Source organism: Podarcis vaucheri, assembly GCF_965113315.1.
Source record: "Podarcis vaucheri genome assembly, chromosome: 6".
NCBI lineage: Eukaryota > Metazoa > Chordata > Lepidosauria > Squamata > Lacertidae > Podarcis > Podarcis vaucheri.
Window position 1 is genome coordinate 104,640,017 of NC_138764.1, and position 26,052 is coordinate 104,666,068.

A 26,052-nucleotide genomic window follows, 5' to 3' on the forward strand; every position below is an offset into this window, starting at 1 on the left:
CCTAATTACTCTTTGGTGAGACGCGGGTGGTGCTGTGGGTTAAACCACAGAGCCTAGGATTTGCCGATCAGAAGGTCGGCGGTTCGAATCTCCGTCACGGGGTGAGCTCCCGATGCTCAGTCCCTGCTCCTGCCAAACTAGCAGTTCGAAAGCACGTCCAAGTGCAAGTAGATAAATAGGCACTGCTCCGGTGGGAAGGTAAACGGCGTTTCCGAGCGCTGCTCTGGTTCGCCAGAAGCGGCTTAGTCCTGCTGGCCACATGACCCGGAAGCTGTATGCCGGCTCCCTCGGCCAATAAAGCGAGAAGAGCGCCGCAACCCCAGAGTCGGCCACGACTGGACCTAATGGTCAGGGGTCCCTTTATCTTTTAATTACTGCACCTTTAACAAACTACTGCTGCCAGAATTCTTTGGGGTAGCCGCAGCTGTTCAAAGTGGTATCGTGGTACTTTAAATGCATGGTATGGCTTCAGCCAGAGCCGACAGGGCTGTTTTTATGGTCTTCCGTCTTAGGGGTCATTTGCAAGGTCGCAGGCCTTTATTCCAGATTAATGCAAAGATCAGATGCCTGCAACGCAGTAGAGGTCTCTTGGTGGCTACTAGCCATGATTACGCTTGTCATCTGACCGGCTCTTGGCCGGCACGCCGTCGTTTCTCATGTCCAGGCTTCCTGCCATTTCACGCAATTAAAAAGAGAGAGAGAGATAAGTTACCAGCTGCGTTCAGAGCTGTTGCCATTTCTGGACAAAGGGACAGCGCCGATCTGTTGCAGGAGGGGAGAGGAGGTGCCGATTCCCAACATTTCTCCCCAAGGAGAGAAAAACAAAATCATCTGTTGTTGTAGGGCGGGGAGGCGAGTGCTCAATGCCTTCTCGCATTCTGCCTCAGCGCTGTGAAAGAAGTCCCTGGATGAAATCCGAATGCGCTCTTCACATTGTCATAGCGCTGGCTCTTTGGCAGGGAGGGAGAGCAGAGCAGGGCCGTAGCTCAGGAGGAAAGCCTTTGCATGCAGAACATCTCCTTCCTGCACTCCCATTCCCTTCCTGGTACTGCTGCTTAAAAAAAGAGTTCAGGTAAGAAGACAGGGAGCCATTGCCAGCCGGAGTCGACAGCACACCAAGCTCGTTTTTGTTTGGGACCTTTATAATAATAAATAAAGAATAATTTTTTATTTACATCCTGCCCTTCCCGGTTCAGAAAACTGGGCTCAGTGCAGCTAACAACAAATTTAAAACACTTAATTGATGCAACAAAAAACAGCATAAAACGTGAATAACGATCAATTCAGAATTCAAGAATCAATTTAGGGGGAAAATCCATCCAATAAACATTAGATGATCACCAGGGATAGCTGGCTAAGTTAGTGCTATTTGGGCCAGCAAGGAGACCAGGGGGAAATTAGATGTGGGATCCCAGAGCAGGTAATATTCATAAAAAGGGGAGAGGGAGGGAAAGAAGGAAGGGGAATAAAAGATCAGGCACAGTTCAAGTTGAAAGCCAGGCGGAATAGCTCTGTCTTACAGGCCCTGTGAAAGGAAGTTAAGTCCTGCAGGGCCCTGGTCTTATGGGACAGAGCATTCCACCAGGTTGGAGCCATCACTGAGAAGGCCCTGGCCCTGGTGGAGGATAGTCTGATTTCCTTAGGGCCCGGGACCTCTAAACTATGATCACTGCCTTCCCACCACACAGACAAAATAAAGGCAGCTTATAATGAATCAAATCACAACAAGGGAAATAAGGGGAGATAGGCATAGCTTAGTGCTGCATTCACCAACCTAGTGCCCCCCAGCTGTTTTGGACTACAATCCCCATCAGCCCCAGCCAGCAGAGTGGATTCCCATGTACCTCCCACACCCAGGAGATTCCATTCTTCCTGACTTTTGCAGTGTAGGAGGGTTGGACTAGATGACCCTCAGAACCCTTTCCAACTCTACAGTTCTGTGACTCTGACTTGACTGTTTCCAGGCTCGTCCTCACTTCCACCCATCCCATACCTAGAAGGCACGGGTCCAAGCAGTTTTGCTTTTCTCCTGGAAAGCCCATTCTTTAGCACTAAAAAGGTAAAGGGACCCCTGACCATTAGGTCCAGTTGTGACCAACTCTGGGGTTGCGGCGCTCATCTCGCTTTACTGGCCAAGGGAGCAGGCGTACAGCTTCTGGGTCATGTGGGCAGCATGACTAAGCCACTTCTGGCAAACCAGAGCAGCGCACGGAAACGCCGTTTACCTTCCCACCGGAGTGGTACCTATTTATCTACTTGCACTTTGACGTGCTTTCGAACTGCTAGGTTGGCAGGAGCAGGGACCGGGCAACGGGAGCTCACCCCGTCACGGGGATTCGAACCGCCGACCTTCTGATCGGCAAGTCCTAGGCTCTGTGGTTTAACCCACAGCGCCACCCGCGTCCCTCTTTAGCACTAAATCAGAGCAAATGTCAATCTGGATAAAACATAGTTGGTATTTGCTGTGTTTCAGCAGTAAACAGTGGGTTTACCCAGGGGAAAGTGCCAGGGCAAGAGGAATTGTGGATGAACCCAGAAACTTGATGCTGCCTTGTTAGTCCACCCCCCCCCAACTGAGGTTTCTGGACAGAGGTTGGGTGGCAACCTAGCAGGGATTCTTTAGCTGTGGTTCCTGCATTGCTGAGGGTTGGTATGGATGACCTTTGGGGTTCCCTCTCAATTCTACACTTCAATCCTTCTCTGACATCCAAAAGCCCCTCCGAGCCCCTTGCTGTTCCACAGCAACTCCCATCTGCTTATCAATCCCAGGAGGGGCAGGAACTTGGCGACTTGACATCAGGGCCGGTCGCTTGGTGGAGTTTCCGACACAGGATGGAGGAAACAAAGGATGGCTGGCGTAAAGGAAAAGCCGCCTTCCTGGGGCAGGAGCAGAGCGAGGACGAGGCATGGAGCACGAAGCAAAGAAAGGCAAGAAGGTGAGTGCGGGGGGAGGGGGCAAATGCCGTATGGGGGTGCTTTTCTGTGAATGGGGGTGTTGGGTGCTTTATGGGGTGAAGGGATGACACAACATCAGTTTCCACCTCTCCAACCTGACCTGATGAGGAAGGCTGAGTTGTGTTTCTGGGTGCAAAACAGATCCTTGGATCTCTTAAGGGAGCCGGCAACAGCCAAGTGTATAGTCCAGGTTATGGGTAGGCAATTAAGGCCCAGGGGCTGGATGCGGCCCAATCGCCTTCTCAATCTGGCCCGCAGACAGTCCGGGAATCAGCGTGTTTTTACATGAGTAGAATGTGTCCTTTTATTTCAAATGCATCTCTGGGTTATTTGTGGATCATAGGAATTCGTTCATTCCCCCCCCCCCAAAAAAAAATAGTCTGGCCCCCACAAGGTCTGAGGGACAGTGGACCAGCCCCCTGCTGAAAAAGTTTGCTGCCCCCTGGTCCAGGTGTTTCAGACTAAAACTCCCATGTGTTGTAGTCTAAAATATCCGTCAGGCACCAGGCTGGCATGGGCTGAGTAAGGTGTTCAGGGAACCCCAACTGCCCTATGCAAACGCCACACAGCCTTTTTCCTAAGCCACAAAAAGGATTCGGCCCTTAGAAAGGAGGAGGGGCCAGCAAACAATGGTGCCACCACTGTCAGCATGCCGTGAAACGAGACAGCCGTGCACCGCAGAATCTATTTTGGAACAGCCGTTTCCATCACTGTTTTCTGCCCGTCCCCAGCCCCATGTTGCTATCCAGTGACTCCCAGAGCTTTGATTGAGCTGGCCCCAGAATTCCATCCTACAAGTTGAGTGCCAGGGTTTGCAAAAATAAGTGCAGTGCATCAGAGCAAACAGAGTAATTACCTGTGACTTTAATCAGGGGTGTAGGAGGGGGGACGGAGGGGGCGGGGCAGCTTGGGTGCCACTCCAGGGGGTGACAAGATGGCCTCTGCCTTCCCCCAGCTGTAGAGCGGCTGAGGGTGCGCACAGTCCATATGGGCGCCACTCACACGGCGTCCATACGGGCTGCCGCTCTCGCACGCCGTCCATATGGGCGTCCGTACAGGCTACCGTGCGTGCGCACTCCATACGGGATGCCGCACATGTGCAGTCCGTACGGGATAATGCTCGTGGTTGCCGTGTAAGCGGCAGCCCGTATACAAGCTGCGCGTGAGCGGCATCCCATACAGAGTGTGCATGTGCGGCATTCCCTACGGACTGCGCATATGCAGTATTCCACATGGAGTGCACACGCATGGGATGCTGCACATGCGCAGTCTGTATGGGATGCCACACATGCAGGCCCAGGCAGAGGGAGGGCCATATGGGCCACTTGGCCCGGGCCTCCGATTCCAAAAGGGGCCTTGGTCAGCATATTCACAATCGCAGGGGATGCACTGGGGCGAACGCGGAGGCGCAAAGGCGGTGGCAGTGGTGGGTGGGTTCCCTGGGACCATGGCTGGCAGCGCAAGGGAAAAGCTTCCCTGGCATATAAGACTTCAGTTATCCCCAGGGTAAAAAAGGGGGTGTACATTATCTACCTGGCCTGAGCCTCTGCCTGGCTCTGCAAGGCCCTGCGCACACATACGCACTCCGTACGACACGCTCCCGCCCCAGGTGCCAGAGAGGGTTCCTCCGCCACTAACTTTAATCAATCTTGGGTTAGGTGGCCGGTCTCTGCTCCTAGAATCATAGAATCATAGAGTTGGAAGAGACCACAAGGGCCATCGAGTCCAACCCCCTGCCAAGCAGGAAACACCATCAGAGCACTCCTGACATATGGTTGTCAAGCCTCTGCTTAAAGACCTCCAAAGTAGGAGACTCCACCACACTCCTTGGCAGCAAATTCCACTGTCAAACAGCTCTTACTGTCAGGAAGTTCTTCCTAATGTTTAGGTGGAATCTTCTTTCTTGTAGTTTGGATCCATTGCTCCGTGTCCGCTTCTCTGGAGCAGCAGAAAACAACCTTTCTCCCTCCTCTATGTGACATCCTTTTATATATTTGAACATGGCTATCATATCACCCCTTAACCTCCTCTTCTCCAGGCTAAACATGCCCAGCTCCCTTAGCCGTTCCTCCTGGTGTTGGTGCCCAGCACATTCACATTTTAGAAACAAACTGTTACACATCAGAATGTAGGACGCTGCCTTGGACTGAATCAGATCGTTGGGCCATCTCTTCCAGTACTGCTCACACTGGCTGGCAGCAGGTTTCCAGGGCTTCAGACAACCTATATTCCCAGCCCGACCTTGGGAAGTAATAGTCCTACTCTATTCTGCCTTGGTCAGACCACACCTGGAGTCCTGTATCCAGTTCTGGGCACCACAGTTCAAGAAGGACACTGACAAACTGGAACGTGTCCAGAGGAGGGTGACTGAGATGGTCCAGGGTCTGGAAACCAAGCCTGATAAGGAACGGTTGAGGGAGTTGAGTATGTTTAGCCTGGGAAAGAGGAGGCTGAGAGCAGACAGGATAACCATCTTTAATTATCTGAAGGGCGGTCACGCGGAAGATGGAGCAAACTAGCTTTCTCCTGGTCCAGAGGGCGGCACCCGAACCAGTGGCTTCAAGTTACAAGAATGGAGATTCCGACCAAACCTGAGGAAGACCTTTCTGATGGAAAGAACTGTTCAGCAGTGGAACAGACTTTCTTGCACTCTCCTTAAAAACTGGAGGTTTTTAAACAGAGGTGTGTGTGGGGGGGTAATCTGTGAAGGAGTTGAAAGGAGAGTGGGGGAGAGATGGGGGTTATGTTCTTTCGTTTGATTGCATAGTGTTTGTGCAGGTAATTGTATGAACCAGGATTCAGCCACAGACTGCTTCAGAATCACCTGAAAGCTGTTCACGCCTCTTGCTTACCTGGCATTGACAGTCTCACTTGGCCACTCACCGCAACTGAGATGCCTTCAAGGTAGAGGAGTGCTGGAAGGGGGGGGAGAATTTGCTCTCTGCACATGATCAGAGGAGCTCCCCAAATAAAAATAATTAATAATTTTTTATTTATACCTCGCCCTTCCCAGTTCAGAAAACCGGGCTCAGGGCGGCTAACAACAAATTTTGTCGTTTGGTCGTGTCCAACTCTTTGTGACCCCCTGGACCAGAGCATGCCAGGCATTCCTGTCTTCCACTGCCTCCTGCAGTTTGGTCAAACTCATCCTGGTAGCTTCAAGAACACTGTCCAACCATCTCGTCCTCTGTCTTCCCCTTCTCCTTGTGCCCTCCATCTTTCCCAACATTGGGGTCTTTTCCAGGGAGTCTTCTCTTCTCATGAGGTGGCCAAAGTATTGGAGCCTCAGCTTCAGGATCTGTCCTTCCAGTGAGCACTCAGGGTTGATTTCCTTCAGAATGGATGGGTTTGATCTTCTTGCAGTCCATGGGACTCTCCAGAGTCTCCTCCAGCACCAGAACTCAAAAGCACCAATTCTTCTGTGATCAGCCTTCTTTATGGTCCAGCTCTCACTTCCATACATCACTACTGGAAAAACCATAGCTTTAACTAGACGGACCTTTGTCGGCAAGGTGATGTCTCTGCTTTTTAAGATGCTGTCTAGGTTTGTCATTGCTTTTCTAAAACACTTAATTGATGCAACAAAAAACAGCATAAAATACAGTATAAAACATGAATAGCAATAAATTCAGAATTCAAAAATCAATTTAGAGGGGAAATCCATCCGATAAACACTGGATGATCACCAGGGCTAGCTGGATAAATTAGTCCTATTTGGGCCAGTGAGGAGACCAGGGGAGAATTAGCTGTGGGATCCCAGAGCGGGTGATCTTCATAAAAAGGGGAGGGAACTGAGGCGAACAGGCATTGAACTGACCCTGCAAGTCCCAGGACTCAGCCCAGGCTCGTCTCGAGCCTTGCAGAATCTTTTCAAGAGAAGTGAATGTGCTTGCCGTTCTTGGTTTAGCTTTATGAATTGAGGGAGGGGAGCAGTGATGTCTTCTCCCCCGCCCTGCCCACATCCTGAGCAGATGGGTCTGGGTGGCCTTTCCCCACCCTGTCACAGTTCCAGCACCATCCGAAGCCTCTGGGGGATACATTTCCCCTCCAGCTGTCCAAGGCGAAGCCCAGCTGTCAGCCTGGGCTCCTGGCCGAGAAAACAGCAGCAGCCTATCCCAAGACCGGCATGTTAAATTGGTTTGCTTGGGCATCACCCGTGGGGCAAAGAGAAGGCAGTTGTTGGGTGTCTGAAGCAGGTAGCGTTATTTGCACATGCACAAGCATTATTTGCGGTGCACATCTGGGTCAGAGGAGGCCCGTGCACATGCGTACAAGCTATTTCCGGTGCTCCTCTGACCCAGAAGTGTGCTGGAAATAGCGTATGTGCAAGCGTATGGGCATGTACTCCCCTGCCCTCCGGTCCACTGTGTGATCGGCGCTGGAGACACCGGCCTGAGGCGCGGTAAGTTTGCTGACCCCTGGTTTAGAGGCCTCCTGATCCATCATAAGGTTTTCCAGTTCAAGCCCCACAGAAGTGAACGGGAGCTGCAAAAGATCCCACATCAGTGAGATTTTTGCACAGGGAAATTTCCCCAGGGGTGTGTGTCATATCTGCAAACCCCTGCACCTGAAGGATCCATCCACCTCACTTTGTGGCCAGGTGACCTGTTGATGGAGAATTCATCCTGATTTGTTTGCAGGGAGTTTGGGCAACACCGCCTGTTTAATGAACGTGCATTGCAATTTGTTTGCGATGATTATCTTAATGCAGTGGTTCCTGAACTTCTTTGAGCTGCCTCCCCCTTGGCTCCATAAATGTCGTGGACCCCGGTGCCCTCTATCCTATCATCCAGAATAGTGGTTTGCATGTTATAATAATAATAATTTATTATTTATACCCCACCCATCTGGCTGGGTTTCCCCAGCCTCTCTGGGCGGCTTCCAACAAAGTATTAAAATACAGTTGTCTGTCAAACATTAAAAGCTTCCCTAAACAGGGCTGCCTTCAGATGTCTTCTAAAAGTCTGGTAGTAGATGTTCTCTTTCACACCTGATGGGAGGGCAGGACCGGTGTTATGTGGTCTCGGCAGCCGCTCCCAGTCACCAGTCTAGCTGCCGCTTTCTGGATTAGTTGTAGTTTCCGGGTCACCTTCAAAGGTAGCCCCACTAAGGAAAATGATAACACAGTAAAATTCAAAGCAGCGACAATTAATTGCACAAAATCCAATTAAAACAATTAAATTCAATTAAAACTGATGATTTCGAAGTCTGATAGTCATTGACCTCTCATGCGAAGCTACAGGGAACCAGGCAGAGGGCCTTCTCGGTGGTGGCGCCCGCCCTGTGGAATGCCCTCCCATTGGATGTCAAGGTGATGGACAACTACCTGACATTCAGAAGACATCTTAAGGCGGCCCTATTCAGGGAAGCTTTTAATGTATGATATTTTAGTGTTTTTTGGTTTCTGTGGAAGCCGCCCAGAGTGGCTGGGGAAATCCAGCCAGATGGGCGGGGTACAAATAATAAATTATTATTATTATTATTATTATTATTATTATTATTATTATTATTATTATCATGCCCCCTACCTCTTAGTGTCCCCCACTGCCCCCCCAGGAGTCGCTACTACCCACCTGAGGAAACCACGGGCTCTTTTTAAGGAAAGGGCTGGTGCTGTGATGCTTTTATGATGATATGTATGTTTCAATAGATTATAGATAAATTCTATTGATGCCTGGAATTGGTGCCTGGAAAGCATGGGACGAAAGGTAAATGTGGATGAGCCCATAACGTGTGGAACTGGATGAGATTAGCTGGAAACTGAGGCAAAACTTCTGGAGAGAGGAAGGGGCTACCTAGTTGCTTTCTGGGAATGTGAGAGAAGGGTCTGTGTGGGGTGACAGAGCCCGGTATCCTTCCTTCCTGTTGATTGCTGTAGCAGGAGCAAAGATAAATAATGCAAAATAGCAATGATATGCAAATTGCATTCAATTAGGCTGCAGGCTTTTTATTTCCTTGATACAGAACTTAATTTGGCCTTCTGGCAGAGAGCGCGCTTGGAGCCATCTGCATTCATCACGGAGTCTGGACGAAGCCATGGAATCATAGCATTGTAGGGTTGGGGGGGACTCCCAAAGGTCATCTATTCCAACCCCCTGCAGTGCAGGAACTTCAGCTAAAGCATCCCTGACAGATGGCCATCCGACCTCTGCTTGAAAACCTCCACCACCTTCTGAGGGAATCTGCTCCACAATCCACGGTCAAACCGCTCCTAGTGTCAGAAAGTTATTCTTAATGTTTAGTCGAAATCTCCTTTCTCGTCATTTGAATCCATTGATTCAAGCCTTACTGTGCTGGTCCCGTGGGTCAACCGAGAGGCGAGGTCCGAGTCCAGTCCAAGGTCGGAGGAGCAATATGGAGGCAGTCCGTAAAAGCTGAAGCTGGCTGCAGGGCAGGGAGTCTGGTGAGGTCAGAAGCGATGGCAGAAGAACAGGACAGGGTTCAGGCAGGAACTGGCAACCTACAAAGTTGCTCCTGCAACTAGGGACTGGGGCTGGCTGGCTTTTATCTGCCCTGAGGCATAGGGCAGCCCCGATCCTCAGGTGACTCGCCTCTCCTGGCCTGGAGGCAGGCACTCCTCCTGCGAGAACTTAGTTCCCTCCGCCTCTCTGCCCTGAGCCTCTGCAGCTCAGGAGAGGCTGGAGGGTTACCGGACCCAGAGGCAACCTCAGCTTCACCTGACGGGGCTGAGAGTGGAGCACCTGCAGGCAATGGGTCCTCCATCACCTCAGGGGCCAGAGCAGACTCAGCTGGTGCCTGCACCTGAGGATCCAGCACAGGTGAGGACCCTTCAGGCTCAAGCCCCAGCCCCAGCTCAGCTGGATCTGGAGGCGGGGAATCCTGCGCAGGCTAGGATCCCTCAGGTTCAGCCTCCGAGTCCGAATCCCAGGCCTTGACATTTACCTTCTGCAGCAGCAGCAGAAAACAAGCTTGCCCTATTTTCCATGGGATTGCCCTTCAAATACTTGAAGACGGCTACGTCTCCTCTTCTCCAGGCTAGCCATACCCAGCTCCTTCAACCGTTCCTCATCAGGCTTGGTTTCCAGACCCTTGATCATCTCGGTCGCCCTCCTCCGCACACCTTCCAGCTTGATCTAGTCCAGGGGTCTGCAACCTTTAAGACAAAAAGAGCCACTTGGACCCGTTTTCGAAGAAAAAAAACATGGGAGCCGTAAAACTCATTATAAAAATAACTTTTATGTCACTTTTTTTATTTCTTTGTTTGACCCCTCAGAATTACTCCTCCTCATAGAAATAAACGTTAAATTAACAAGTTACCTTTCTGTGTGTGTGTGTTCTTCACTCCCCTTCAAAACAGTGACCAGCGTACATGCCCCCTTTCAATGCAGTGACCAGCGTACATGCCCCTTACAATGTAGCGGGCGGGCGGGAAGGTGACGTCGGGACGGTGCGTGACTAACACACGCAGCGCCCCCATGCGACGTCACAGCCAGTACAGCGCCCGCCACAGTGGGGAGTGTCGGGGCACACAATGCACCTCCTCCCCTCGCTAGTATCCGCCCCGGAGCCGCGGTAAAGATGTAAAAGAGCCACATGCGGCTCTGGAGCCGCGGGTTGCAGACCCCTGATCTAGACCAGGGTTCCCCAAACAAGGGTCTCCAACTGTTTTGGGACTACAGTTCCCATCACCCCTGGTCCACTGGTCCTGCTAACTAGGGATGATGGGAGCTGTAGTTGAACAACAGCTGGAGACCCAAGTTTGGGGAATCCTGGACTTCTGTTTATGCAGCCCAGGATTGCATCGGCTTACTTTGCTGCTGCATCGCACTGTTGGCTCATGTTTGCAACGAGGGCATCTGCCGGCATCTGGGCCACCTGCAGCCCGTTCTCCATCACCCTCCTGTTGCGACTTTACTGACGGGGCCTCTGCTTCTGCCTGCTTCCCCAACAGGGCTTCGTGTCACCGATCAAGCGGCTCGTCTTCCCAAAGGCAGCCCGAAGGCAGGCCCTCAAGAGCAGCCTCTGCCGCCGCCCTCTTCACTCTGTCCCGCTCTACCCTCCGGACTATCTCATCGATCCTCAGATCCTCCTGCACGACTACGTGGAAAAGGAAGTGAAGGTGAGGGTGCCCAAGTGCAGAGTGCGGAACTTGCTGGTGTCAACGCAGCAACTGAGGACCATGTGATACATTTTCTGCCAGTGTGGATTTTGAGAGGAGGGTTCTCCCCTTGGCTCTGCATTTGTGAGAACTCAAGCTTTAAGTGTGCTATACCTTATGTTCCTAGGCAATTAAAACTTCCAAACTATTTGACAGCCTAAATCACGAAAACATCCAAAAATGACGCAATGTATGTTCCGGATCTGCATAATAATAATAATAATAATAATAATAATAATAATAATAATAATTTATTACTTATACCCTGCCCATCTGGCCAGGCCTTCCCAGCCACTCTGGACGGCTTTCAATAAAATATTAAAATACAGTAATGCATCAAACATTCAAAGCTTCCCTAAACAGGGCTGCCTTCAGATGTCTTCTGAAAGTCTGGTAGTTGTTGTTCTCTTTGACATCTGGTGGGAGGGCGTTCCACAGGGTGGGTGCCACTACCGAGAAGGCCCTCTGCCTGGTTCCCTGTGACTTGGCTTCTCGCAGGGAGGGAACTGCCAGAAGGCCCTCGGAGCTGGACCTCAGTGTCCAGACTGAGCAATGGGGGTGGAGATGCTCCTTCAGGTCTACTGGGCTGAGGCCATTTAGGGCTTTAAAGGTCAGCACCAACACTTTGGATTGTGCTTGGAAACGTACTGGGAGCCAATGTAGGTCTTTCAATCTGTCCTCCTCACCACAGATCTATCCAGACAGACCCCTCTGCTTTCAGCATGGAACCATCACTTAGGTGATTCCTGCCTCAGCCTTGACCCACTTTATCATGGCTTCTTATCTCTTTATCTCCAGTTTTTAGGTCACCTGACTTGGGTAACGACTTCCTTGAACCCCTCCAGCCGCGACGAGCTGTTGCAGCTACTGGACACCGCAAGGGTAACCTTCCAATGTACTTCAATGCGCTTTGGTGTTGTTCAATTAACAGTCCTATGCTTGGAACGGAAACTGCCCGCTTGGAAGGGCGCAAAGGGATGCAGAGGTGCTGAAGAGACTTGCGACCGGCGCCACTAGGGAGAACCACTGGGATGAAGAAGTTATGTCGCCATGTCTCGGCTGCCAAAATAACTTGGCCACTTGGGATGCTATATATCCCAGGTGCTCCAGCCCAGGTGACAAAGCCTCTTGGGCCAATCCTTCTAATCCCTTTCTGAAGCTACCTGTCTGGTGGTCATCATCAGCACAGCATAAGCATGCATGTTTAGGCTCAGAGACTATTCTGCCTTTCCCTGTGTTGTGTGGCTTGGCTGACTTGCCTGAGTTATCTGAGTCAATTTCACAGAAGTGTGGAGTTGGGAGGAACCCCAAGGCTTGTCTAGTCCAGGGGTCTGCAACCTGCGGCTCCGGAGCCGCACGTGGCTCTTTTACACCTTTGCCGCGGCTCCGGGGCAGATACTAGCGAGGGGAGGAGGCGCATTGTGTGCCCCGACACTCCCCACTGTGGCGGGCGCTGTACTGGCTGTGATGTCGCATGGGGGCGGTGTGTGCGTTAGTCACGCACCGTCCCAACGTCACCTTCCCGCCCGCTGTCAGATCAGAGGGCAGCGGCGCGCATGCTTTAAATGTCACAATGGTTTTGCGGCTCCCAGGTTTTTTTTTCTTCTTCGGAAACGGGTCCAAGTGGCTCTTTTTGTCTTAAAGGTTGCAGACCTCTGGTCTAGTCTAACCCCCTGTGCTTTTCTGCATTGATGGGATGGCCTTATAGTCCAGTTTCCCCCAACGTGGAGTCCTCTAGGGGCTGATGGGAGTTGTGGTCCAGAGCAGCTGGCCTGGAGGACTACAGCTTGGGGAAGTCCTTCCCTGGGATGCAAAACTGTGCACCATTTAATGGGTTCCCACCTCCTTTTTGCTCCACCTTTCCTGCAGCAACTGAAGGAGCTTCCTCTGAAGACAACCCCGGAGCAGGATAGCATCTTGAGCCTTTCGGCCCGCTGCCTGCTTCTTACCTGGAGGGACAACGAGGAACTCATCTTGAGGATCCCCACCCACGAAATTGCAGCCGCCTCCTACCTGCGGGACGATGCCCTGCACCTCCTGGTGCTCAAAACAGGTGTGGGTCGGTTCAGGTAACCTGGAGGATTCCTGGCTACAGAATTCCCACCTGGTTGAAAATGGATCAGGCCACTTCCAAGCCATGGGCCTCAGGGCAGAATGCGTGTTTCTGCATGTGCTGGCTCAGTTGGTACACACAATTTGCAATATCTTTCCCCTTTTCTCTTGCAATACAGTGGTACCTCGGGTTACATACGCTTCAGGTTACAGATGCTTCAGGTTACAGACTCCGCTAACCCAGAAATAGTGCTTCAGGTTAAGAACTTTGCTTCAGGATGAGAACAGAAATCGTGTTCTGGCAGCACGGCAGCAGTGGGAGGCCCCATTAGCTAAAGTGGTGCTTCAGGTTAAGAACAGTTTCAGGTTAAGAACGAACCTCCGGAACGAATTAAGTACTTAACCCGAGGTACCACTGTAATTTTTTTTTTATACACTATATACATTTTTATTTTAAAAAATTAACATATCAGTTCCAACAGTCACACAACATAACTTCTCATCTTATACAGTATTTTGGACTTCCATCAACACCTCTGATGATTTTCTGTTTTTATCACTTATTCCGCATTCTTACTTTCTGTAATACATATAATTATCCTTAACTAATAGTTCTCTTCATAGTCTTCCTTGCAATATTTCAAATAATCCACCTTACAAAACTTCTTTTCTCTTGCAATAATTTTTATTGGGGTTTTTATGGAATTGATACAAAGAAGTACCAAGAACAAGTCAAAACATTTCCCTCTAATTTCTCCTGAGTTCAGGGGTTCGGCCAGGATAACCTGCTCTCCTCGGCTGTAATGTGTGAATGCTCAAGATTTGCTCACCTGGTTACTTATAGCAGCATGGGTCTTCCATTCCCAAAACACAACCTTATTTTGCAACGAGTTGTTGCCAACTTGAGAGCAAATGCGCATTGCTATCTCCCAGCCTAACCTGTTTCACAAGGTTGTTCTGAGGTTAGACCAAGAGAAATCCATTCACTATTATCCTGACAGGTTAGAGATAAGCAAATACAGCCTCTTCTCCATTGGAGTTCCCTAAGCGCCACCACTTGTCGTGCATAAAATCAGAAAATTGCAGAGGCGGAAGGGACCCAGGGAGTCATCTAGATCAAACCCCCTGCAATGCAGGAAAACTTAAAAAACTTTTTAAGTTTTCTGCTTAAAAACTTCCAAAGGAAAAAGAGTCCACCACCTTCCGAGGGAGTCTGTGTTAGAGTTGTTCCCTGATCTGGACCTTGCGTACGAATGGTGTGCCTCCACTGCAGTAAAGGGCTTCAAAGTTTTACTGCGGTTCAATAAACTTTCCTCGCTCTGGTCCCAAAAGGAAATCCCAAGCTTGTTCTTCCTTGCAGAACTTCTCTGCAATGAGCTGCTGCTTCTACAGTGGAACCTCAGTTTTCGAACGTAATCCGTTCCGGAAGACGGTTCGACACCTGAAATGTTCAAAAACCGAGGCACAAAGGGCTGTTGGCAAATTGAATTGAGTTAGCAAAATTGACAGATTTAATAAAGCATAAACCCAAAACTATGATACAGAAACAATGGGAATGTTTAAATGAATATTTACACAAGCAGGGCTCAAATGCAAAAGGTGTGCTTAGACTAACCTTGTGAAGAATATAAAGAATACAAAGATCTTATGGATTATGAAAGAACTAATATTTTAACTAGGATTTATATATTGTAATGTTTAAAGTATAAATTTGGTATTATTGATTATGAAAAATATTTCTTTTTCTTTTCTTTTTTCTTTTTTCTTTTGTCTTTTGTCTTTTTTTTCCTTTTCTAGTCTGCATTTTGGAAAATACGTAGACAAATGTGTTTACAATGTTATGTATGGACTTTTGTTTCGATTTCCTTTTTCTACGTATTTTCTTGTAATATATAATAAATAAATAACAATTTTAAAAAGAGAGAGAAAACTGAAAAACACACAGCGGAAGCCATTCGACTTCCAAGGCGCGTTCGGAAGCGGAAGCATTTACTTCCGGGTTTTCGGCGTTCGGGTTCCGAAACGTTCGTCAACAGAGACGTTCGAGAACCGAGGTTCCACTGTACTAGGTGTTATGGACTGTTTGGACGCAGAGGAGGGATGGAAGGCAGCAGCTGGGGAACCCCCAAGGGAAGAAAACTCAGAGCCAGGGGGTTGGGGGTGGGATGGTGATGAGTGGTCAAAAGGAGAAACGGGAGACGACTGAGAGGAGAAGGTTTCAGCAGCATTTAGTGAGCTTTTCTTGGACACTGTACTTCTGCAGATGCAGCCTAGAATTGTTGTTGTTTAGTCGTTTAGTCGTGTCCGACTCTGTGCCCCCCTGGACCAGAGCACGCCAGGCACTTCTGTCCTCCACTGCCTCCCGCAGTTTGGTCAAACTCATGCTGGTATCTTCAAGAACACTGTCCCACCATCTCGTCCTCTGTCGTCCCCTTCTCCTTGTGCCCTCCATCTTTCCCAACATCAGGGTCTTTTCCAGGGAGTCCTCTCTTCTCATGAGGTGGCCAAAGTATTGGAGCCTCAGCTTCAGGATCTGTCCTTCCAGTGAGCACTCAGGGCTGATTTCCTTCAGAACGGAGAGGTTTTGTTATGTACTGAGTTGAATAGGATCCAAAATGCAGCAGTCCGATTGGTCGTAGAACAATAGGATTTAGAATGCAGCAGTCTGATTGGTCCTAGAACAATGCAGCAGTATGATTGGTCCTCAGGAGCCACCCAATCCAGCTCCAGGTGGAAGTGAATCCACAACCTGATTGGCCTACAGGAGAATCCCGTGCAGCCCATTGTATAAATAATGTATACAAAGCAGATATTTTGGGGAAACATTCATTCCTCACTACTATGAGCTGAATAAAGAGCATGAAATCCACACTCGACTCCGAGTATATTTCAGGTTTGATCTTCTTGCAGTCCAAGGGACTCTCAAGAGTCTCCTCCAGCACCATAATTCAAAAGCATCCATTCTTCGGCGATCAGCCTTGGTCCAACTCATGGGCCTTTTTTGCTGCTGCATCACAGTGTTGGCTCAGGTTAAGGTTGTGTTGTTCTTCTTATTCCCAGGCTTGGGAGTGGACCCGGTCCCTGCAGGAGGCAGCTTGGATGTTTACCCTGGAAGCACCCAGGAGAAGAAATTTGCTGGAGGGCCAGCTGAGAAGAGACCGGCAGAACCCCGGCAGCTGGGGGGCACGATGGAGCGACGCCACACCATCTGCAGCCTGGACTGGAAGATGGCACGGGGCGGGCCGGAGGGCAGACCCAGCGGAGGGGGCAGCCTGGAGCGGAAGCAGGGCACAGGGAGCTGGGAGAAGAGGCAGGGTCCCGCAGGCGGCAGGCCCTTCGGGAGCTGGGAGCGCCGGCAGACCTACAGCGGCAGCTGGGAGCGCCGCCCCACGGGCAAAGCTGGGGGCAGCTGGGAGAGGAGGCGACAGGCCTACAGCGGCAGCTGGGAGAGGGGCAAGACCTGGGGGAGCTGGGAGCGCCGCTGGCACACCGGGAACAACCCCCTGGACACCAAAGAGCCCAGCCCCGAAGCCTATTGCAATCTCATCATCCTGGCTGTGGCTAACAGGGTGAGCAGCCTGAAGCCCGGTCTTGTCCTTCCTTCAAAATAGACAATCTCTCTCTCTCTCTCTCTTTCATATTTTTAAAAGCTTTTTTTAAATGACTCAACAAGATAAAAAAAGTGATCTGTATAAAAACAAAAGCAGAAAAAGAAGGGGGGACATGTATATGAAAACAAAAAAGGAGATGAAAAAGAAAAAGGCAACCCTGGTCCAAGGCCTGGAAACGATGCCTTATGAGGAACGGCTAAGGGAGCTGGGCATGTTTAGCCTGGAGAAGAGGAGGTTAAGGGGTGATATGATAGCCATGTTCAAATATATAAAAGGATGTCACATAGAGGAGGGAGAAAGGTTGTTTTCTGCTGCTCCGGAGAAGTGGACACGGAGCAATGGATCCAAACTACAAGAAAGAAGATTCCACCTAAACATTAGGAAGAACTTCCTGACAGTAAGAGCTGTTCGACAGTGGAATTTGCTGCCAAGGAGTGTGGTGGAGTCTCCTGCTTTGGAGGTCTTTAAGCAGAGGCTTGACAACCATATGTCAGGAGTGCTCTGATGGTGTTTCCTGCTTGGCAGGGGGTTGGACTCGATGGCCCTTGTGGTCTCTTCCAACTCTACGATTCTATGATTCTAACCCTAGATAAGGAAGTTTTTGAATGTTTTATTATGTTTTTATATATGTTAGTAGCCACCCAGAGTGGCTGGGGCAGCCCAGCCAGGTGTGCGGGTTAATAATAATAATAATAATAATAATAATAATAATAATGGAATAGGACATTCCTATTTTCATAAGAAGGGACGCAGGTGGCGCTGTGGGTTAAACCACAGAGCCTAGGACTTACCGATCAGAAGGTCCGCGGTTCAAATCCCCGCGACGGAGCGAGCTCCTGTTGCTTGGTCCCTGCTCCTGCCAACCTAGCAGTTCAAAAGCACATCAAAGTGCAAGTAGATAAATAGGTACCACTCCGGCGGGAAGGTAAACGGCGTTTCCGTGCGCTGTTCTGGTTTGCCAGAAGCGGCTTAGTCCTGCTAGCCACATGACCAGCTGTACACCAGCTCCCTCGGCCAGTAAAGCGAGATGAGCGCTGCAGCCCCAGAGTCGGCCACGACTGGACTTAATGGTCAGGGGTCCCTTTACCTTTTACCTATTTTCATCAGAGGAATATTGGAGGGTATGATATACCACCTAAATAACCACGTCCTCTAGACTGGTCACAAATGATCAAGCAACTCTGGAACATGGATCTGACTGCCCTTTCTCCCTCGGGTGCAGGACATGGCAGAAGAATCGTGTGCTCTCATCTGCCAGGTTTTCCAGATAATCTATGGGGACCAAACCATTGAGTGTGTGGACCGGGCTGGTTATCACTACACATCCACCATGAAGCGTCCTTGGCTGTCTAGCCGGAGTGAGTACATTTAGGGAAGTTTTTAATGTTTGATGCATTACTGTATTTTAATATTTTGTTGGAAGCCACCCAGAGTGGCTGGGAAAGCCCAGCCAGATAGGCGGGGTATGAATTATTATTATTATTGTTATTGTTATTGTTGTTGTTGTTGTTGTTGTTGTTACGCAACCGCCTTAGACAGAGTCAGCTCATTTCATTTATTTATTTGAACAATTTATATACTGCTTAGCTTCAAGCGTCTCTAAGCAAATTACAAAGTTGCAATGGGGGGAAAAGTCAGCTGAAACTATTCAAACAAATATAAATGCATGCTGGAATGAAGAACTTGAGGCGAGAGGGGACATGTCTGACCTCAACTGGAAAGTAACTCCATAAAATTGAGAAAATTCTTCCTCTTCCTCTTTGGCAATCACTTGTAGCTGAGTAAGATTGTCTTCCGTGAACACGGTCTTAATGGTGTGTCCATAGATGACTGTGGAGGCCAATTCTGGATCCACACATCCTTCCACAGTGGGGACATTGGTTCCTGGGCGGGAGTTGATCACGGTGTGGATTTGCCAAGCATGCCTTCCTCTTAGCACGCTTCTCCCTTTTGTCTTGAGTTCGAGTGACACCTTTGGTAAAGGCTGTTCTCCAACTGGAGCGCTCGCAGGCCAGTGTTTCCCAGTTGTCGGTGTTTATACTACATTTTTTTTAGATTTGCCTTGAGAGAGTCTTTGGCATTACGCTTTCCATTTTTAAGTTCGGAACAGAGCACAGTGGTACCTCAGGTTACATACGCTTCAGGTTACATACGCTTCAGGTTACAGACTCCGCTAACCCAGAAATAGTGCTTCAGATTAAGAACTTTGCTTCAGGATAAGAACAGAAATCGTGCTCCAGCAGTGCGGCAGCAGCAGGAGGCCCCATTAGCTAAAGTGGTGCTTCAGGTTAAGAACAGTTTCAAGTTAAGAAAGGACCTCCAGAACGAATTAAGTACTTAACCCGAGATACCACTGTAGTTGCTTTGGAAGACGATAATCAGGCATCCGAAGAACATGACCAGTTCAACGAAGTTGACGTTGAGGAATCAATACTACCCCAGTATTGTCTGCTGTGACTAGCAGTGACTGAACTGTTGTGCCCAAAACTAGGTATGGGTCTTCAGATGAGTAGAACAGTGCCATTGGTTCCATTGGTTCCTGCTCATTGCAAGCAAACATTTTTTAGCATTGCAAACCCCCTTTGGCTAGTGATAAAATAAAACTGGTGGAAATAGTTTTATGGGTGCCTTCCATATGCTTTAGGCCATGACTTGCCTCATCCCTGACCACTGGGCTTGGCTGACTGTGGATAATGGGATTTGTAGTCCAAAAAACCTGCCGAGTACTATATGGGCTGCCCCTGGGCCACCTGGTGGTTGCAAAGTGATGCGCACCAGGCCACAGATTTGCAGAGGACAGGATGGAGGGTTGAGGTCTGGCAGCATAGAAACCTGTTTTCCTATACCCCGTTTAACCCCCTGTGCTGTCTTCTTCCAGGTGAGAGCTGTCGGACGGATGGGACGTACGGCTATGATGCTGATTTCAGCTGCTGTAGCTCTTTGTGAGTCCTGCCCCCCCCCACACTGGTAACAAGCGGGATGTCTGGCTTGGGCTGATGGGAGTTGTAGTCCAAAATGGCTGCACCAAGTGGGGCTGATGGGAGTTGACATTGGAACAGTACCTGGTTGTCGAAGGCTGACCTGATTTGTCATTTAATTAGTTATGTTAACCAATTAAGCACCTTTTCATCTGCTAAAAAGGTAAAGGTAAAGGGACCCCTGACCATTAGGTCCAGTTGTGGACGACTCTGGGGTTGTGGCGCTCATCTCGCTTTACTGACCGAGGGAGCCGGCGTACAGCTTCCGGGTCATGTGGCCAGCAGGACTAAGCCGCTTCTGGCGAACCAGAGCAGCACACGGAAACGCCGTTTACCTTCCTGCCGGAGCAGTACCTATTTCATAGAATCATAGAATCATAGAGTTGGAAGAGACCACAAGGGCCATCGAGTCCAACCCCCTGCCAAGCAGGTATTTATCTACTTGCACTTTGCCGTGCTTTCGAACTGCTAGGTTGGCAGAAGCAGGGACCAAGCAACGGGAGCCACCGTCCTGGGGATTCGAACCACCGACCTTCTGATTGGCAAGTCCTAGGCTCTGTGGTTTAACTCACAACGCCACCCATGTCCCTTGCTAAAAAGGTACCCCCCCCCCACTTAATCAACTATGGGATCCTTTAATAAATCATTTCTAAAACTAGTACAGATAAGATAGCAGGTACCATTTGGGAATACAGTGGTGCCCGCTTATCATCTGATCCTAAGCCGCTAAGCCGCTTAACAGCTGATCCGCTAAGCCACTTATCAGCTAATCCGCTAAGCTGCTTAACAGCTGATCCGCTAAGCCGCTTATCAGCTGATCCGCTAAGCCGCTAAGCTGCTAATGGGCTTGCTTCGCAAGACGAAAAAACCGCAAGACGAAGAGACTCGTGGAACGGATTCTTTTCGTCTTGCGAGGCACCACTGTAGCAGTTTTCTTCAAAGGCATCTGCCTTGTACAGCTAGAAAGTGCCCTGCAAGGTGTATGCATAGTCTGAGGTCCCTTCCTGTTCTGTGATCCCGAGGCAGATTTCGCCAACCTGGTGCCCTCTAGATATTTTGGACGACAACTTTCACGAGCCCTCGTGCTTGCTGAGGGGCCTGATGGGAGTTGCAGTCCAAAATGTCTGTTGACAGGAGCGAGCCAGCAGTAAATTGCACTGAGCAAGTTAGAGTTAAATCTTTCTTAGCAAAAGCGGGATCTGCACAGGGGCATCCGGCCTGATGAGCACAGCAACTCACCTGCGGCAGGTCTTGCCCCCAAGAAGCAGTTGCTGAGACTGAAGGTCCCTGCCTCCCCACAATCCCCTCCTCTCCAGGGTTTTCCCCAAGCAATCTGAGACTGCGCCTGCATGGAGCTAATTTCTCCTCTGCCCTCTTCATGCCTCTCCTGCTTTGGGGAGACCAGCGCTAAGGGGAGCTCATCACAGCAGGAGGAAAAGACACCTTTGCTTCTTCACCAGCATGAACCATCTCTGTCTCTTGGTGAAATATACTGGGAGTCAAGAATGGATTTCATGCTCTTATTCAGCTCATAGTGGTGAGGAGGAATGGAAGTTCCCCCAGAATGTCTGCTTTATATACATTATTTACACAATGGGCCCCACGTGATTGGCTAATTCTGGAATTCTCCTGTAGGCCAATCAGGTTGCGGATTCATTTCTACCTGGAGCTGGATTGGGTGGCTCCTGCGGACCAATCATACTGCTGCATTGCTCTAGGACCAATCAGACTGCTGCATTCTGAATCCTATTGTTTTAGGACCAATCAGACTGCTGCATTTTGGATCCTATTCAACTCAGTACATAACACCTGGCCTCCCTTCCGCTTCAGCTTTTGCCTCTGGTTCTGGACTGCTCTCTGCCACAGACTCTCCCCGCTCACTAAGCCCTGACTCTTCTTCAGCTTCCGACACCTCTTCCCCCCATTCTTCTCCCTCTGACCACTCACCGCCATCCCACCACCAATCCCCTGACTCTGAGCTTTCTTCCCTCGGGGGTTCCCCAGCAGGTGCCTCCTACCATTCCTCTGCGTCCAACCAGTCCGTGACAACTATGTTGGCTGAGGGGGCTGCTGGGAGTTGTGGTCCAGAATGTCTGCACCGGCTGGGGACTGCTGGGAGTTGTAGTCCAGAATGGCTGCACTGGCAGTGGGGACTGCTGGGAGTTGTAGTCCAAAATGTCTGCTCTGGCTGGGGACTGCTGAGAGTCATAGTCCAGAATGGCTGCGCTGGCGGTGGGGGCTGATGGGAGTCATAGTCCACAGTGTGGTGTAGTGGTTAAGAGTGGTGGACTCGTAATCTGGGGAACCGGGTTCGCGTCTCCGCTCCTCCACATGCAGCTGCTGGGTGACCTTGGGCTAGTCACACTTCTCTGAAGTCTCTCAGACTCACAGAGTGTTTGTTGTGGGGGAGGAAGGGAAAAGGAGAATGTTAGCCGCTTTGAGACTCCTTCGGGTACTGATAAAGCACATTGGCTCCCAGTACGTTTCCGAGCACAATTCAAAGTGTTGGTGCTGACCTTTAAAGCCCTAAACGGCCTCGGTCCAGTATATCTGAAGGAGCGTCTCCACCCTCATCGTTCTACCCGGACATTGAGGTCCAGCACCGAGGGCCTTCTGGCAGTTCCCTCTCTGCGAGAAGCCAAGTTACAGGGAACCAGGCAGAGGGCCTTCTCGGTAGTGGCGCCTTCCCTGTGGAACACCCTCCCACCAGATGTCAAAGAGAACAACGACCAGGCTTTTAGAAGACATCTGAAGGCAGCCCTGTTTCGGGAAGCTTTTAATGTTTGATGTATTATAGTATTTTAATATTCTTTTGAAAGCTGCCCAGAGTGGCTGGGGAAGCCCAGCCAGATGGGCGGGGTATAAATAAATTATTATTATTATTATTATTATTATTATTATTATTATTATTAAGCGGGCTATCAAATCCAAACTCTTCTTCTTCACAATGGCTGTGCTGGCTGAAGGGGCTGATGGGAGTTGTAGCCCCAGGGCACAATGGGGAAGGCTGACCTATTCCAACACCACCTCTGCAATTGGGGAGTGGGGAGGAGTGGGGAGGAGGGAACCTTCTTGACAACAGGAGATGGGAATGGTTACTCATCCGCTTCCTTCCTTCCTTCCTTCCTCCCTCAGCGACGGTTCCCACGACACCTTTGAGGCCTGTTGCAGCGACACTTCGTCCCCCTCCTTCCACCAGTCCCATCACAGCCTGGCCACGGCCTGCAGTGGCAGCGACCAGAGCAACGCTGGCCTGGAGCAACTACAGGACTACATGATCACAGTGAGTGGGGTTTGGGGAGGTGGCCTGGGGGGGGGGAGAGGCACTTTGGGTGCCCTGAATCCACGAGCCTTGCAGTCACTGGGTGCTTCTAAAACCTCCTCCTGGGAACTGTCCATTTGCATTATTATTGCAAAAATCAAGATCACTACAAAACTACCGTATTTTTCGTCCCATAGGACGCTCCGTCCCATAGGACGCACCTAGGTTTTTTTGGGGGGGGAATAAAGGGGGGGAAATTCCCTTTATTTTCCCCCCAAAAGCAGGTCGGGGAAACAGAACCAGGTCGAGGAACAGCGGGATGGCGGCGCTGCGCCTCCCTGCTGTCCCCCGAGCTTGTGGGGCTGGCCGATGTCTGCCCGGCGTATGGGGCGCCCTGCTTCATGGTGCCCCACCCCCTGGGCGGCAGGCTGCTATCCGCAGAGTGGGGAGCCCTGCGGGGGCTTCCTGCAGGGCTCCCCATGCTGCGGATGTGTTCCCGAAGCGCCGAGCACTCTGCTTTCAGGGCGCCCGGCGCTCCGGGAAGCAGACTGCTATCCGCAGCCTAGACAGCCCTGCGGGAATTCCCGCAGGGCTGCCTAGGCTGCTGATGTCTTCCTGAAGCCTGGAGAGTGAGAGGGGTCGGTGCGCACCGACCCCTCTCGCTCTCCAAGCTTCAGCGAAAGCCTGCATTCACCCCGTAGGACGCACCCAGATTTCTCCTTCATTTTTGGAGGGGAAAAAGTGCGTCCTATAGGGTGAAAAATATGGTATTTCACCTATAGATGTAAACGTAGGCAGCATGATAGAAGCTTATAGCATTGCATAGGCATGGAGCGAGTAGATAGAAGAAAAATACACACACACACACACACACACTGCTTTTGGGGGGGACACAGGGGTACACATACCCCTAAACATTGAATCTAAGTTTGGCCTGGTTGAGGGGCTGTATTTCAATATGAGTAGGAAAATGAGAGTACCCCTAACCTTTTTTTTTTTTAGAAAAAAAGGAGTGTGTGTGTGTGTGTTACTAAATTTTCTGTTTTACAATTTACAATACTCATTTTACATCCTTAAGATATCAATGACTTCCTTTATTCTCTTTCCATGGTCCATTTTACATATCATAAAGCCCTGCATATTTTGCAGAAACTATACCAATCAGTATTCCATTATTGCATCCATCAAAACTTATTTACACCGTTTTCAGGTGTACACAATTATTTCCCCTATTTTCAATAAACGTCTTCCAACCGTTTCCCGAAAGAGGTGCAAGACGTCTGTTTTTACAGTTCCCTCCTTGCAAATGATAAATGTTTGTCGTTTGGCGTGACTGTGCTGCCTCTTTGCCTCGCCCCACAGCTCAGGAACAAGCTGACGCCGCAGGAGATCCAACAGTTTGCCTTCTTGCTGAGAGAATACCGGATGGGTCTGGCGGTGGAGGGATACTGTGCCGGCCTCCTCCAGCTCTATGGAGAAAAGCGGAAGTTCCTGCTGCTGGGTAAATGAAAAATATCTGTTTTTGGTGGGGCAGAAGAGGGAAGAGATGGGAAAATCGCAGCTGGGAGAGGTCAAGTCACTTCCATACATCACGTCTGGGAAAACCATGGCTTTAACTATACGGGCCTTTGTTGGCAAGGTGATCGGGTGATGTTTTGCCCTTTGGGGGATTGCAGGGACAGGCTCCTGGTGACCTGGTGGGCCAAGGAGCCTTCGCCCAATCTCCCTGGCACCTTTCTCTGTTCCGCCTCCGCAGGGATGCGCCCCTTCATCCCTGACCAGGACATCGGCTACTTCGAGAGCTTCCTGGAGAACATCGGCATCCGCGAAGGAGGGATCTTGACGGACAGCTTTGGGCGCATCAAGAAGAGCATGAGCAACACCTCGGCCTCCGCCGTGCGCAGCTACGACAGCTGGTCCTTGCGCTCGGAGTCGGAGTCCTTCAACCGCATGATCACGGACATCACCCACGACATCGAAGCTCTGGCGAGGGATGAGGAGGAAGAGGAGGAAGACGACGACGACAATGGCAGCGGTGACAATGATGATGAAGACAACTACCTGTGAGGAGGGGAGACCACCTGGGCCTGAAAGGCAGAGGGGAGCCAGGAACACTGAAAGCTCTCTAATATGAAGTCAGGCAATTGGTCCAGCAGGCTCAATATGGTCTATACTGACTGACAGCAGCCTTTTAGGGTGGGTATCTCCAATGAGCCTCTTGGGCTTGCAGATCAGAAGGTCAGCGGTTCGAATCCCCGCGACAGGGTGAGCTCCCGTTGCTCGGTCCCTGCTCCTGCCAACCTAGCAGTTCGAAAGCACGTCAAAGTACAAGTAGATAAATAGGTACCGCTCCGGCAGGAAGGTACCGTATTTTTCGCCCTATAGGACGCACTTTTTCCCCTCCAAAAATGAAGGGGAAATCTGGGTGCGTCCTATGGGGCGAATGCAGGCTTTCGCTGAAGCCTGGAGAGTGAGAGGGGTTGGTGCGCACCAACCCCTCTCGCTCTCCAGGCTTCAGGAAGCTCTGCGCAACCCTCGGGAGACCTGCTCCGAGGGTTGCGCAGAGCTGCCTGCAGTCCCCGGCTCAGCACAGCTCTGCGCCGCCATCCGGAGCGGGGCGCTAAGTCCCGCCCCGCTCCGGATGGCGGTGCAGAGCTGCCTGCAGTTCCGGGATCAGCGCACTTCTCCCCATCGCCAGCCCCACAAGCTCGGGGGACAGCGGGGAGGCAGAGCGTGCCTTCCCACTGTTCCCCGACCTGGTTCTTCCAGCCCCGCACCTGGGGGGGGAATAATTTTTTTTCTTTATTTCCCCCCCCAAAAAACTAGGTGCGTCCTATGGGCCGGAGCGTCCTATGGGGCGCAAAATACGGTAAACAGCATTTCCGTGCACTTCTCTGGTTCACCAGAAGCGGCTTAGTCATGCTGGCCACATGACCCGGAATCTGTACGCCGGCTCCCTCGGCCAATAAAGCGAGATGAGCGCCGCAACCCCAGAGTTGTCCGCGACTGGACCTAATGGTCAGGGGTCCCTTTACCTTTTTACTCAATGTATATCTGGATCCTGTACACCCTCCA

At 50.5% G+C, this 26,052-nt stretch overlaps 1 protein-coding gene across 2 annotated transcripts; it reads left to right on the forward strand.

The window, feature by feature from the left end:
- The first annotated feature begins 2,500 nt into the window (after window positions 1-2,500).
- Window positions 2,501-25,336, forward strand: CCM2L (CCM2 like scaffold protein). Of its 2 annotated transcripts, XM_082226097.1 has the most exons (10): window positions 2,504-2,936; window positions 10,868-11,035; window positions 11,873-11,956; window positions 12,944-13,127; window positions 16,187-16,695; window positions 17,960-18,095; window positions 19,616-19,679; window positions 22,851-22,998; window positions 24,340-24,478; window positions 24,734-25,336. In XM_082226097.1, the coding sequence occupies exons 1-10, from the start codon at window positions 2,907-2,909 to the stop codon at window positions 25,042-25,044; spliced, it is 1,773 nt and encodes a 590-aa protein (XP_082082223.1). In that variant the 5' UTR covers window positions 2,504-2,906; the 3' UTR covers window positions 25,045-25,336. The 2 variants fall into 2 exon arrangements, with proteins under 2 accessions (XP_082082224.1, XP_082082223.1); XM_082226098.1 differs by lacking the exon at window positions 10,868-11,035 and having other exon boundaries at window positions 2,501-2,936.
- Window positions 25,337-26,052: the final 716 nt, after the last annotated feature.